General features: G+C 38.2%; 1 protein-coding gene across 1 annotated transcript in view; it reads left to right on the top strand.

Moving 5' to 3' along the window:
- The window catches only part of LOC134528133 (uncharacterized), a 65,699-nt gene extending 53,059 nt beyond the window's left edge, over positions 1-12,640 (top strand). Inside the window, exon 9 of the mRNA XM_063361448.1 lies at positions 4,348-12,640. Within this exon, the coding sequence (XP_063217518.1) occupies positions 4,348-4,838 (491 nt within the window). The 3' untranslated portion in view covers positions 4,839-12,640. The remainder of the gene's footprint in view (positions 1-4,347) is intronic.
- Positions 12,641-15,822: the final 3,182 nt, after the last annotated feature.

Genomic DNA, 15,822 nt, shown 5'->3' with positions numbered 1-15,822 from the left:
TAAGCACACATCCCACTACACACTGCACAACACAAACTATCAGGCGAATCAAATAGTCGTGCTTTGGCCCAGCGGGGCCCTAATGGAATAAATAAATTATCCTTCGAAGATTAACAGCGTAGATGGTAGGCTAGAGTCTTTCAATGACAGAAGGTGGCAATTTTCTCTAACTGACTGACTGCCTTTTGCTGGCAACAGGTCGACCTGAAGCTATGTCACCATTCTGGAGTCTGGCTCGATGCCCTGCTCGCGACCGCAGCTCACACAGCGTAGTACTGCAGCTAGGACTTTTCAATGACAGATGGTGGCAATTTCTCTAACTGACCGACAGCCTTTTACTGGCGACAGGTCGACCTGAAGCTATGTCACCACTCTGGAGTCTAGTCCGACGCCACAGTTCGCGACCGCCCCACTTACACGATCATATTACACAGCCACAATGAGTGCTAACTGGCAGCACGACGGGAAACGGCATAAGCCGCCCCCAAAAAGACCAGACCTGACCAAACCAATGCGGACTAAAAGTCCAAGTGCCCCACCCCTTGCATAGTAGAACTTCTACCACGCCCCACTCTTCTTCCAGGACCATCCTTCTATTCCTGTAATCCACCTGCTTGTAATAATGCATGACCTTTGCATCCCGCATGTATGTGCCCAGGGTTTTCCCTCTGTCTATGGAGGTTTTACCTGGGCCCAACTTATCTAGTTTTAGTCTAGAATTAAGAGTGAGGGGAGTTAGTCATGGCGAAAACGTCTGCCATGGCTGGCCAATCCCCTCCTAGCACATGATGCACGTGACCTTCTCTGCATGGTTAAAAACCCGCATGTTTAGAGCATATAGGGCTTGCCCTGAGACGCACTTAGTCTTCCCTACCTAGACCCCTCCCTTACACACATAGTTTTAACTTATGTTAGGAAAAAAAAAAGACAAACGTTTCCTCCCCTCACACTCCACACTTTCGCCATCAACCAACATCCTCTCCCCTCTCCCACTACCTCTGGCCCCCCTTCACTAACTAACCCCTCCACACAACCCACAAACCCTCACACTACTCCCTATCTCCCTCACACTAAAGCCCCAATACACGCCCCTCTCTTGAGCACAGGCTGAGGTGTGCCTAGGTATAGTCTGTTCCAGACATGGGCAAGCTTTTTAACGGGAGGGATTGATAAAATATAATAAAAATATCTAGGCAGGCCGAAAAAAATTGAACAAAACACATTTTTATAAGTGATAAACTTTATTTTTGATTTTTAGATCACACACAACTTATAGAATATGATACAATGTTAAAAAAAACTTGGAAAAAATTACAAAAAATTATTATTCTGTAGAAAGAGTATGAAGGCGTATATGACAGATGTAACTGCGACTGAGCAAAGTTGTTCATAAACTGGTAGGAACTGGGAGTTTGCACGCAACCTACGTGAAGTTGCGTGTTGTAATAGTTAATTTTAGAAGCGATTTTACCGTACTTAAAACGAAACGAGAGATACACTTTATTCTATTCTAGCTACGCAGAAAATAAATTTTTTCCTGTGTGTAATTGTAGGGGCTTTAAAAACCATGTCGCGGGCCTGATTGACTAGCCCGAAGGTCCGTACTTTGCCCATGAATGGTCTATGCCATTAACGATTAATTTTTTTTTGACAGATTCAGGTTATGCATTAACTCCACACACTATATAAAAATAAATAAAATCAAGTAACCTACTTTGTATTCTAAGTTCTAAGTCTAGTTTTTTGTAAAGCATGTATTTTATTTATTTTTTATCAAATTTCATTCCGCAGATTGCACGGACAAATTATTTGTGGCCCCAACATTGAACTACTTATTTGCCAGTAGGTCTGTTAAAAAAAATTATCATGATGGTATCAGGTGTACATTTAGCGCGGCAGTTGTCTAGTATGTTACTTTCTTACTAGTGCGTTTTTAACGACATGGTCTGTCTCATATTATTAATTCGTTTTTAATCGTTTCAAGATTAACGGATCTGTGCGAATCGTTAGCGAACGTCTGCCCCGTGTGCCTTGCACCTTTCAGGCTGGGCACAGATCACCAGTCTATGGCTCACACCATCGCAGGGTAAAGGCGGATTTACAATAGTCCGTCGCCTCCGTCCGTCCGTCCGTCCGTCCGTCCGTCCGTCCGTCAACGCCACGCATATAGCCAAGCGATTAAGGGGCCCGCCTCGTCAGGGTTGTATCTGTGTTGGTGAGGCGGGATGATAAGCGCGACGCTCGCTGGTGCTTCCAGCGCGGTATCGCCTCTAAGCGCAAGGCTCTGAACTGACGCGCAGTCTTCTCGTCGTCACAGGATAACTGTGGAATTTGAGCTGTGACCGTAACATTATATGGCGGAGAAATGAAGATAATGGTGTAATGCAAGTCCCCTTAAGTGCTTTCAAGAATCTGACTGGTTGTTTTAAGCCTAAAAATTACTCTGAAAACATGCGTTTTAGCTATTTTAAGTCTTCTAAAAATACAACTATACCACTCAATTTTGACAGCATTGACAAAGTTTCATAAGTTACCTAGTTTAGAGGAATTATAATCGTAACTTTTGTTCTTCAGGCGAGCACAGATTGATTCAAAACTATTATTTTGCCATTGGCGAAGGTCGATTAATTTTTTGGTTTAAACTAAATTTTATATATGTATACATACATATATATACACATATATATACATATATATACATATATATCTGACTGCCAGTGCGGGCTAAGAAGGGGAAAGGAACGGTCTGCCTACTTCATCCAACACTTGTCTCATTACGCCTTCTTCGGTGAAGTTTCGGCCCTCGAGGGGGAGGGGGGGGGGGTGTTGGTCCAGCCACCATTAAAGCCTTTGGGATTGAATCAACAGTAGTAACACCAAATCGATAAATTAAAAAAAAAACAATAAATACATGAAACTGCTAGATTTGATAAACATATTTCATGTACTTAGTAGTTTAATAAAATACACAATAGACTAATACCTGATAGATCCCAGATTTTTTTTTTATGAAATCATGGGGTTGTTACGTCAGTCGGGTAGATGGCAGACGGTATGGCCAGTATGAACAATGTATCTGATTAATACGTAGGTATGTTACCAACATTATGACAGCTGAAATAACTTTCTTTTCTCTTAGACTAACTATTTCTAATAATTATACATATTAACGGAAGAAAATAAACCTCCAGTGCTTCAAATTTCTCAAAACAGAAGTTAATCACTTTTGACTCCAGATAATCTATAGAGATAATAATGTAAATGTTCGTTCGTTCAAAATCTTAAATCTCAGAAATTTCTCCCGATTGCTTTGAAATTTTTTACACAACGTTGCATTCGAATACGCGCGTGTTTTTATGTACTATGTCAAACCTGAAACAGGTCAAAAGATAAATATATAGATAGGTAAAAGAAAATATATAAAACGAATGTTTGTGTTTCGCCTTCTGTTTTGTAAAGATAAAGATATAGATAGGGAGATAAAGACATAAATAGATAGAGATGTATACAAAGATGGACATATACAGATATATACAGAGATTGAGAGGGATATTTGTAGATATATTGAGATGTAGTGAACTATGGATAGTGAGGTGGATCCAGATACAGGTATAAATATAGATACATGGAGATAAAGAGGGATATGGAGAGATATGGATATGGATATATAGAGAGATAGTGACTGATAGAAATAGAGAGCTATAAAGAGATTTTTTATCCATAGAGAACTATAGTGAGATTTATAGAGGGATATATACATGCTTTGTGTATGTGTAACTACTTCAACAAAATTACAAAAAAAATTATTAAGAGGCATTGGCGTAGCTGTGTTCATAAAGTTGGGGGGGGGGGGGGGACAAATAATGATTTTGATGTCATGTAAACCCATTCCCCTCTTACTAAGACGGTGGTCCGGGGGTCCTCCACCGGAAAATTTTGATTTTAAAAGTGCAAAATAGCGCTTTTTAAGCAGTTTTTGTATCTAACCATTGGATACATCGATGTTAAAATTATTATTGTTTCCTTAAGATACAATTTGATGAGTGAAGAAATTACAAATAAAGTTGGGCAGAATAATATTATAAAATAAAAATATCACGGTCTAGAAAGTTGGGGGACAGTCTCCTCCACCCAAAAAGTTCAGGGGGACACGTCCCCCCTCTCCCCCCCCCCCCGGTTCCTACGCCCATGTTAAGAGGCATAGCAACGCATGCCGGGCATTAGCTAGTATAATATGTAATTTAACAATTTATCCATGAAATGTTTTAGTGTTGACACCTGATGCCGCTTGGTTGTCTCACCTGGTAGTGGGTGCAAGTGACGTGACCGCGCGTGTTGCTGCCGCAGAGTTCTGCTGGCAGAGGTGCGCCGTGCGCTCCGCCGTGGTGGGCGCCGCCGTGCTGATCGGCGAGCTGGTGCCGCGCTTCGACCTCATCATGGCCGTCATCGGCGGCGCTATCACCTGCCCGCTCGTCTTCGTCTTCCCGCCCTTGTTCTACGCGCGGCTGCGGCGCATGCAGCGCGACGCCGCGGCGCCTGCCGTGTCCTCCTCCTCCTCCTCGTCCTCCTCCTCCTCCTCCTCCTCGACCTCCTCGCACTCCTCCTCGGAGGGGGAGGCCAACTGCGACGGGTCGCTGTTCGCGCGCGCGGCGGCGCGCCTCCTGGGCGGATGCGCGTGCCTGAAGGTGGACCAGCCCCCGCGGCACCTGGGCGCCGGCGAGAAGGCCTCGCTGCTGCTCGTCGTGTGCGTCGGAGGCGTCGCGACGCTGCTGGCGTCCTACTTCAGCGTGCACGCCACCGTCGTCTACGGCGAGTTCGCTCCCCCCTGCTTCCTGTGAAAACACCTCGACGACGACGATCCTGCCCGAACACGGAACCCAGGTCGCGCGCCGGGAATTGGGATTCCACGTGTCGGTCTCACGCGCCGTGATGGTTATTTAATTTTCTTGCCGTTACTTTCACTGAACGACTATTCCTATAAATTTACCTCCATATCAAGGGTACCAGTCAGTAGACCGTCAGTCATTTGACCGAAATGTTGGTCTAATGCCTTTCGTTAGTCTTTTTTTTTGGAAAAAAATAACTTTCGGTCTAGTGCCTTTCAGTCCGGTGTCTGTCGGTTAAATGACTGTCGGTCCAAAGTGCCTGTCGGTGAAACAACGAAATTTCGGCCTACTGCCGTGCTACCGATATTGTATTACAGTTTTGTGTGTGTGTCGTCACAAAATTTCGTCAACATATGCTTAGGTCTGCGAAGTGGTATTTTACTTCCGCAAAAAATTTTCTACTGATGGACGCTTGCGTGAACTTAATAATACCTTTAAAATAACGTTTAGAAAATATCCGGTGAGAATAGTTGTAACCAAAAATAAAAGTGGCCCGTGATCCTATTTTTTAAAAATAATTCTGTATGAAGTTACCTGTGATTCTATTCTGACACGTTAAAGTAATTAAATATCAAGAATCTTTACATTCTTTCCACTTACAGGGTTTAAGAAACCGTTTATTATAACAATTTCAAGCCCTCAGACAGCAATTCTAAATTTTTCTTGGAGTTTTTAGTTTGATTTGTAAGAACCAGATACATAATTTTTTAAAATGCATTTTCTCCCCTTTCGTGTAGAGTTAAACATGATACCTAAATGAGTGAATAATGTCAAAAATATTTTCTGACGAACGTGCGACGTTGCTAGTGTTTTTGTGCTACACCTGCCTTTGCTTGGGTGGTTGTCGCCTCAATCACTCTTCAATACCACCATTCCTTAAGGCCATGCACATACTGTCAACATTTTTCTTCCAACACCTTCCAAAAAAAAACTTTGTCAAATAATATTGGACGGTCATATCGACACCGAAAACTTCACTTACGCATTCATATTTGTTTGACAAGTTGTATGATTAATAATATATCAAATATTTCGTATATTGGACTGGTTATAAAATAATGTTAAAAATTTGACGGAATCAATTAGAAGCGCGACCTACGAAAACAAGAACGGAAAATTTCCTTATAAGAGAATCTTTAAATGTCAAACACATGGGCTATTAATTAATTTATTATAAGGTAAAAATAGCCAAAATAATGTTAATTATGTAATAATGTTAATAATGTAAGTAATGTGTAAAAAGCAAATGATTTTTCTTAAACTTTCGATGATACGGGACATTTATTTTGCTATACAAATTTGTTATAAATTAATAAGTATAAATTTTCCATTCAGCACTGGTTTGCGTTAATTGAATTTTAAAATAAGATTAACATTGGAAAATTTTCTGCTAGCTCAGTATAATAATAAATTTAATATTCTGACATGATTTAATATTTTTTGGAGGTTATTTGACCAACTTAAATTGATAGCGAAAATTGAAAGCCATATTTTGTTCAGTATAACCCTCTAACTTTATATTTAAATGAAGTCGGAGGCGAAAATTTGTCCGTGTAGCAAAACATTTTAACTCCACATACAGTTGTTCTATGTTGTTATCGCCACCCATGCACATAAGCCAACTCCTTGTGGACAGCGATGCCTGCAGGAGGAAGCACAATAAAGGGAGGTAGTGTACTGACACTAGCAACACTGGGTCAGCATTTCCGCATATTCGCACAATTTCCCGTTGACTATGAACGGGTGTATACACATTCGACATACGTCAACATTTTTTCGCCTATGGTATCTGAAGTCTTTCACGCAGATCGGCATAATGTAACAACATGAAAGAAAAATTAAAATTTCTGAAGATACTGCATAATTAATGTAAAAATAACTAAGAAACGATATCTACATAGAACTTTTACTGGATCACGGGGTAACGAGAACTTAAACTTAAGTATCAATAAAAGAAATCTCTGTAACTTATAAGAGTTACAGTTAATAAATAAAATGAGATCTTTAACCGGATTACAGAGTAACAGGAACTAAGCCGAAGTATATGTTATAGAAATCTCTGTTGCTTATAAGAGCTATAGCTAATGAATGAAATGAGCTACCACAGAGATCTTTAACCGGATCACAGGGTAACAGTAAATAAGCCGAAGTATATGTAATAGAAATCTCTTGTTACTTATGAGATTTACAGTTAATAAATGAAACGAGCTACCACAGAGATCTTTAACCGGATTACAGGGTAACAGGAACTAAGCCGAAGTATATGTTATATAAATCTCTGTTGCTTATAAGAGCTATAGCTAATGAATGAAAGGAGCTACCACAGAGATCTTTAACCGGATCACAGGGTAACAGTAAATAAACCGAAGTATATGTAATAGAAATCTCTTGTTACTTATGAGATTTACAGTTAATAAATGAAAGGAGCTACCACAGAGATCTTTAACCGGATTACAGAGTAACAGGAACTAAGCCGAAGTATATGTTATATAAATCTCTGTTGCTTATAAGAGCTATAGCTAATGAATGAAAGGAGCTACCACAGAGATCTTTAACCGGATCACAGGGTAACAGTAAATAAACCGAAGTATATGTAATAGAAATCTCTTGTTACTTATGAGATTTACAGTTAATAAATGAAACGAGCTACCACAGAGATCTTTAACCGGATTACAGAGTAACAGGAACTAAGCCGAAGTATATGTTATAGAAATCTCTGTTGCTTATAAGAGCTATAGCTAATGAATAAAAGGAGCTACCACAGAGATCTTTAACCGGATCACAGGGTAACAGTAAATAAACCGAAGTATATGTAATAGAAATCTCTTGTTACTTATGAGATTTACAGTTAAAAAATGAAACGAGCTACTACAGAGATCTTTAACCGGATTACAGGGTAACAGGAACTAAGCCGAAGTATATGTTATAGAAATCTCTGTTGCTTATAAGAGCTATAGCTAATGAATGAAGTGACCAAGGAAAGTCCTAGCACAGATATTTAACTGGATCACAGGGTGACAGGATCTAAGCTTTAGTATCAGCAGTAGAATGCTCAATACTTCAGGCTGGCCGGAGCGACAGGTCTGTCCCTCGGGTAGGGCAGCCGGCTCCTGTGTCAGCCCCATCCCATCCATGCAGACCCTGCCTCAGGCGGGAAACTACATGTCAACAATAATTTTTTAATAGAATGCTCAGTAACATAGCTAGTTTGTAAGACTAAACAAACAGTCTTCGTGCGTTGTAAGAGCGGGAAATTTTTTTCATTATAGGCATAATTTTTATTTAATTTGATGGTGTTTTTAATTACTTTGTTTTCGATGCCTGTAGACAAAATACCAGTGTAAGGAGCTTACTATTAAGGCCATGCGTTGAAAGTTGAGTACATAACGGACTCTAAATTAATCGATAAATGATTAGTTGCCCGAAAACTATTTATTTCTGAGAAGGTAGGGACAAGTTTAGTTTCGGCAGTAGAATGGACCCTGGGAATGAATGCTCAATGAAAACTTCACTTACTGCATAAAATAAAAATTATGCTTGGAATAAATTAATATATTTGTTTGATTAAAAATAATTATGTATTTTTTTATTGATTTTTTAAAATCCATTTTGCTAGTCATTAGAACTTAATCTTTTCAAAGAAACCAAATGACCATTAAAATATTTTAAGCGAATTTTAATTTATTCAAACATTTTATTTTGCAATTGTAAAAGAAAATCATTGAAATATATTTCGTTGTAAGATTTGAATTCTAAAGAGGTTTTTATGTGATTTTAATTATTAAACAACAAAATTTTATTGAATATTCGTTTATTTTTGGTTTCAAGCCCTAATTTTATATAAAAAAAGTTTGATTTTTTAAACTATAGACCGTTTTTTACTTTCTATACATTCAGTTCTTCGTGATAAAAAAAACCGACACATTATTGTTTTTGTATTCTCGCATTTCATGCACGATGTGACCTTCCCTGTCTTCTGAATCTACGGGTATTAGCCTATGTTTTTGGGTACTTAAGAATTAACAATAAGAATTGGTCCTGTACTTAAAATATGATCTGAATATTCGAGTGTTATTGTGTATGGTATTATATAATATTATGTATGATATTATATATGAGACCCCGCGCTGAAGATGTTCGAACAGCTGGTAAACTGCCAATCATAAACCAATAATTACACTTGTATACACAGAGTAATATTCTTACTTTTATCACTTAAGAATTCAATCGTAAATTAGACTAAGTGCTCTGAATGACTCTGTTACGAAAAACAATTTTTGTTCGACATTGTGCTTGCATTTATTCTTCTTCCTGTTCACACAACCTGTTCCCACAATCTGCGTGCATTGCCATTTTGCAAATTACAGTTACATATCAACTTTGATATCTTGGGTTATTAGCATACAGCAGTAATGTTCATATAGAACACGAAGTGTTCCGCCATAAACCAACCACGTTAACATTTTTTTTATTCTAAAAAGGAGTAAAATAAACTAAAACTGTCGTCGATTTTTATAACATTTTTGCGCCAAAATATTAACTTCTTGTATGAGCATTTTGTAAAAATTTCTGTACTATATTAAAATAAAATAAGTCACTTAAATATGTATATTTGTTTCAACGAAGTTAAAATTTTGTACCTTTTTTAGTGTTGTAATTTATGCAGGAGAGTTAGATGTATTGTTCTATTAGCGTAGGTGTCTATTATACATTTTACCTCACTTGCTAAACAAACCGTAGCTGCATAAAGACTAGTGTTAGGAGATAATTTGTTCCATTAACACGGCAAATATTGCTCACACCCACTCCATTTTTATTTGCATAAATCAATACTAATATTTCTATGGAGAACTGTCTAACTTTCAATTGTGCGTTAATGGAATTACTTGCTGCGAGAGTTGTTCGTTAATTCCTCCCCTCTTTGCTAACTACTAAAACGTTTTTACATCAATTTGTGCCTTGGATTTTGAAAAATAATTTTCAATATTTGTGCTTTTGTGAAATGTATTTTAAACAGTGATTCTTGAACTTTACACCATTAAAAAACCACGCATCAGACAACTGTACTTAATCATGACTATTGCAAAATAATATATTATAAATGGTAAAGAATGACACCTTAGTTCATATGTTACTAAGTTAATGACGCCAAAAACCTTCCGAATAAAAGAAGAGGAAAACGAATTCAATAAAAACTCTTTGAACCATAAATTCGTTGTAATATTATACATTTTATTTTATCTGTTCTTATGAATACTGCTTCATATTTTGTACTTACTGAATACAAACATTTTTTATCATATGGTGTTTTATTGAATGTGATTTATGTAACACTGAAACTAAAATATGAAGCAACCATGAAATGCTATCAGGTTCAAGACCAGGTTGGTTGGTGTTTGAGACTACTTAGCGCTTAGGTCGTTATGGCACAAATTCTCGGGATTCCCTATTCGGATTCCTTGTCAAAGAGTGGTTTTGTTTCCCTGTTGGCTGATAATCCACTTAATATTTCAGTACCTACTAGTATAACTTCACCACGCACATGTGCCTACAATTCACTGAGTAAATCCATTGCATTAATGGTGTATATAGTTTTATCTAAGCTCATGTTGTGTCTCCAAGAACAGCTAGGCCACCTACACACCAACTTCCCAAGAAGGATGTATCCTTCATGGTCTTCCCTGGCATGTAAAGTGCAGCTACTGCCACTGTGAATTCAGCATGAAATTATCTCCATATGACCAAACGATCGGTATATATTAGTACTACAGAAACAAAACAAGCAATCTTACAGAAGTGAAATGGCGTGGCAGCTTTTTGATGCAGTCCCACTAATACATCTGTCGGGTGAAAATTCTGGTCCGGGGCTTGCCCCATTGCAGAAAACTCCAGCCGCAATCATCAATACAACATAGCCATAACAAATTTTACGTGCCATTCCGATCACTAGCAACGAGGGAAATTAGTGGGCTTGCCATCAAAAATTTTGCCTTGGATATTAGGAAGTTAATTGGCCGAGAGAGACCCTCTAAGCGATCTAATTGGTAATTGTCTACTCCACGTTTTGGATTATTTCGCAGTGGTTGGGCCTGTGTGTGTAAATTAGTTGGCCAATCACGTTAGGCCGTGTTGCTAGTCATTTCGGTCACTTCTTCTGGAGTTTGGCAGACATTACAGTTTTACTTGCCTAGATATTTGCTGAGGCAATATTGTAAAAACGGCCTGTGAGGTGTTGAAATAGTGGAAAAGGATGTATGAGTCGAGCACAAACCCGTCCTAGACGTCGGACTCTGGGGCCAAACTCCCTAATCTTCAGTGCGTAATGGGACCATAACAACCAGTCCACCTGCTGCATGGTTCCATTCCATCAACCAAGGAAATCTACTCGGAGATTTCTGAGTATTTGTACCTAAACGAGTAAGTCGGATGATTACTACCGACTATGTCTAGCCCCAGAGATCAGAATGAGCTTGCTTGCACGACAAGTCTGCAAGCTTGGATCAAGCTGGAATCAAGCTTACAAGTCCACACGTAATCAACTTGCTGCAAGGTTGCTACAGCCTGTAATTCAGATTTCCATCGCATGACTGAAGCATTGCATCAAACTTATAAACTTGTATGATGGTTTCAATCACGAGTTAACTTGGCAAAACTATCCCAAAGTTGTAACAATGTTGTGAAAGCAAGTCAATATCTTAATAAAGCATTGTTTACCCTTTAATTTTTTTAAAATCAAACTTAGTAATGACAAGCTTGCCCAGTACGTCTAGCTCGCGTTGCTCTGCAAATCTTCAAAAAAGCGAAAATGCTACCTGGAAAGTAATTACTTTGTGTGATAAGCCAAATGATCTTTGCATGGCTGAGAGTGAGCCAGTGACATAAGTTACGCCTGTAGTACCTCACTTGAATTAAAATCAAGGGTGGCAGGTTGAAGCCAGTTTGTCACTTAGGTCAGAAAGGATCCATAGTAGTCGTTAGTATCTTTCCATTTTGTTTCTTGTTCAGAGGGTAGCTTCTTCTGTCTGATCTTAGGGTATGTACATTCTCACATCGCAACGATCTGAAACCTGTCTCAAAAAAGCATCTCACACATTCTCTAAGAATAATTGCCAACAAATATAATTGGCACTTTTCGTAGCGGGCCGAATATTAAATATAAGTATACCGATGCACCCGGTCACTTAGCTTGTTATATATTTTTTTCAATTTCCAGCTCCTGTTCTTATCTGTATGAAAATTAGGTTCTACCCACCTCATAACCAAGAGAGGGCTTAAATCCCAAATCATTATCCCTGATTTAAGTTTTTCATGTTTTCGCGAAATAACTCCAGGCATTTGTTGGGATGGTTCCCTGTAATAGGCCATGGCCGATTCATCCCTCAATTTACCTGATTTGTAATACGCCCATCTCCAATTTCATCGCTGGCTATGAGTTTATCCAAAATAGCTACCTTGTGGTGCATGCTGCTTAATTGAAGACGAATTTTGCCAGTTGGTGAAAATTTGGTTTTCAATATTCTCATATAAAAAAACATGCTGTGTCCTGCACAACGTAAGACTGTGATAGTAATATAAACTAAAAAAAAGTTAAAAAAAAGTATAAATATTCATTCCTATTTACCAAATATATTCACATTCTGCAAAAAATAATTTCGAACAATTCCGTGGTCGAATAACTATTTGAAATAAATCGTGCAAAGACCTTTTGAAGCATATTATTATAATTAATTTTTTAAGTAAATGCTTTAGATGTTTAAATAATTCAGTTATAAATAATTCATACCTGCTATATCATTCGGTTCCAAATTACGAACTTTCTGTTACAGTTTTTTCAACTAATTCTACACAAATTATTATTATTTTTATTTTGCGTTTATAGGTGTAGGTTATATGGTGTACATCTATTACCCATCAAAAAACATGGAGAAAGGTAGGTAATGGCTGCATAAAAGATATTAAATGTGAATAAATTCAACTTTCCTTGTTATAAAAAATTACTGTAGAAGGCAGCATAAAACAACCTAAAAATTAGTTTTCCCATGAAATCATATAGATGCATTTCATTCAAAGAGAGATCTTTCCAAAGATATAAACTGAGTGCATGTGACATATTGTTGTTTGTGTTCAGTCTCACGAAATTTCCATCGGTATTTGAGTCGGAATATTTGCCAGATTTTCTATTAGTAACTTGTTATTATTTCAGCTCCTGAATCTTTACCTTACCTCCTTGTTGAAGATCGTCAGCTGTATTCATCTTAAGTTTTTAGCTTTCCTTCGACCATGACCTCAGTGGTATCACCAAAAACACTAGAAACAAATACATGACAGCTTCATGTTCTTTGTGCGAAAATATCTGCAATTTTTGTCACACCACTTCAATAGATGAAAAAAAAAGGTGCAGTATTGACTCAGTATTTGTTTAAAACCTACGATGCCAAAATTATGTTTTATTTTTAATAACAAAACCATTTTTTGTCGTTAAAAATTGATTTTGAAAAACTTCCGTTGTTTCAAATTTCCTTAAAGTAGTGACAAAAGTTTGTCACCACATTTAAAAAGACTCATAATTAACAATGCACTAATGACAACAACTTGCTGCTAGGTTATTGCATGTTCACTTGATAGAAAATAATTATCTGGAATCGGTTTTTAGCGTAGGTATTTGGTACTCACCCAGTATTTCATTCTCCAGAAATGTTCTGCCATAACTGTGTTTTTATTTATTTTTTTGTGACCTAATTGTAAATTATTTCGGTCATTGTTAGTACGAAGGTTTTTTTGTAATAAGGTAATTTTGTAATAAGAAAAGTACTGTTCATATCATTGAAACTTTTTTCCCGTATTCTATATACTTTTATCTAATTTTCTACAAAATTTCAATTTTTGTTCAAGCATATATCACACCGCTCCACAAGTATTTGAATTCCAACGTCAAAGAAATCTGCCGCCTGTGATGAAGAAAACCAATCCATGGCAGCAGATTTCACTTCGTCGTCGTCACTGAACCATTCAACATCAAATAAATTCTTTAAGTGCCGAAACAAGTGAACATCACTGGCTCCAAAGTCTCAACTGTAATGTGGTTGATCCAGTTGTCTCCGTACAAAAGACCTGGCTGGACCTTGTGTTACTTTATGACGGCCGAACTCCAAGGACCATCCTAGAGTTCACCTTCCTGGTGAACTGAATAAAAGGGTTAGTTAGAGTTTAGCATTTCTTTCGAATCAAGGTCGTTGGAAACGGACGAATGATGCAGCGGTGAGGGGGATGGAAAAAACGACGGAATGCTTTGATGTGGTGAATGGGAGTACTCTGAGAAGGACCACTTGCGCGAGGCAACTTACACCAGGTTTCCCACTTGTGGTGGATCCGGACCTGGCCCAGCCGAGAACCGAATACCGAACGCCCTGGAGGAAGGTGAGTTTTCTGAACACTTAACGGGCATAAGGCCTCGCCATCTTGCAATTTGAAATATTTTGATACCGCTTGCGATACAGCTTCCGTGATAATTTTTTTGACTACTTGTTGAAGTCAACAATTGAGACTGGTGTGATTATTATGATAGCTGAGGTTGCACGCGTGAAATAATAATTTTTAAAGTAAAACTTCTTTGCTGAAGGGGGGTAACAATTTTCGAACGTTACGAAAATTCTGATCGCATGAGGGGAATTTGCTAGGTATGTGGTAGGGGAATAGTTAGGTATGTGGTGGGGGAACCGGCAGAGGAGACGGCACGGCACAAACATTTGCACACTTTTTTGCACACACTTATGCACACACTTGCACAACTTTTGATCACACTTGCACAAACTTTTGCACACACTTGCACACACTTTTACACACACTTTCTACTTCTCACGGCGCTTACAGTAAATATGTGATTGAAACAATGTGTAGAAGGTCTGGGAGATACGATTTATTCCTTGACATGCCAACAAAATTGGGACAAATAGTTACAAAATTATAATTATAGCAAAAAGATGGGAAAACCAATATTGTTTGGCCTATCTCCCTTAACCACAATAGTTCTTGTGTTGCATCGAGCGTCGTTCATAATTCATAATTATAATTCATTAGAACTTGGAAGTCGTCACGTTATCCAGCTGTGGGTTTTCAACTTCAACTTCAAGTGTTTCTGCTTCTACGTTTTATTATTTTCTACTTTAGATTATCATGTGTGGATTTTACGATCACGAGTATTTTTTTTTCTTTTTTATCATGTTAAGTAGTTTACCGGATTTTACCCCATATCTGCCGATACTTGACAAAACTTTATACATCATTCTCCTTTCCTTCGAGAAGCATACGTTTAATGGGACTAGTGATAAGTACCATCATTCCTGTATGATATTCTTTGATATCTCTCGAGTGCAATCTCATATCGATTATTTCAGCTATATGAACTGATGTCTGATGCATCCTGTTTTTTATATATTTTTTATCATGAGCCGGTTTCGGGGTAGCCGGCGACGGACATTTGGACTTCGCGTCTTGCCTCGAGAGCTTGTCCGCAACGGGAGACTATCCCCACCCCCTTTTCCCCTCCTCAGCTTTCCCCTGGGGGAGCGCAGTACTCGTTTTTTGCGCCAGCTTATGGCATCGGCGAGTATCGAGCCTTCTTCGCTGTTTTATTCTCCGAGCTGGCAGCATGCACGTCTGTTAAGTTAATTTAGTTTTGTCGGGTCTTCGCACGAGGACGGCGTGCCAGATGTAAGTCATCTCAGAACATAGTAGTAGTTTTCAATTTTATCAATTTTATTTCGGCCCCGCCTGTGAAAATAACGTTTGGCATTAATATTTTCAATAATTTCGTTTTTTTTAATTGATTTCTGTAACGCGTTCATATAGCTCGATGAGAGAGTACAGACTAGCTATAATTCGTGATGTGAAAATGTCATGTTGGCCTCGCATTTGGTTCATTGGCGTGGTCACTGAT

This window comes from Bacillus rossius, chromosome 1, assembly GCF_032445375.1.
Source record: "Bacillus rossius redtenbacheri isolate Brsri chromosome 1, Brsri_v3, whole genome shotgun sequence".
NCBI classification, from domain to species: Eukaryota; Metazoa; Arthropoda; class Insecta; order Phasmatodea; family Bacillidae; genus Bacillus; species Bacillus rossius.
This window is presented reverse-complemented; position numbering and strand designations above follow the sequence as displayed.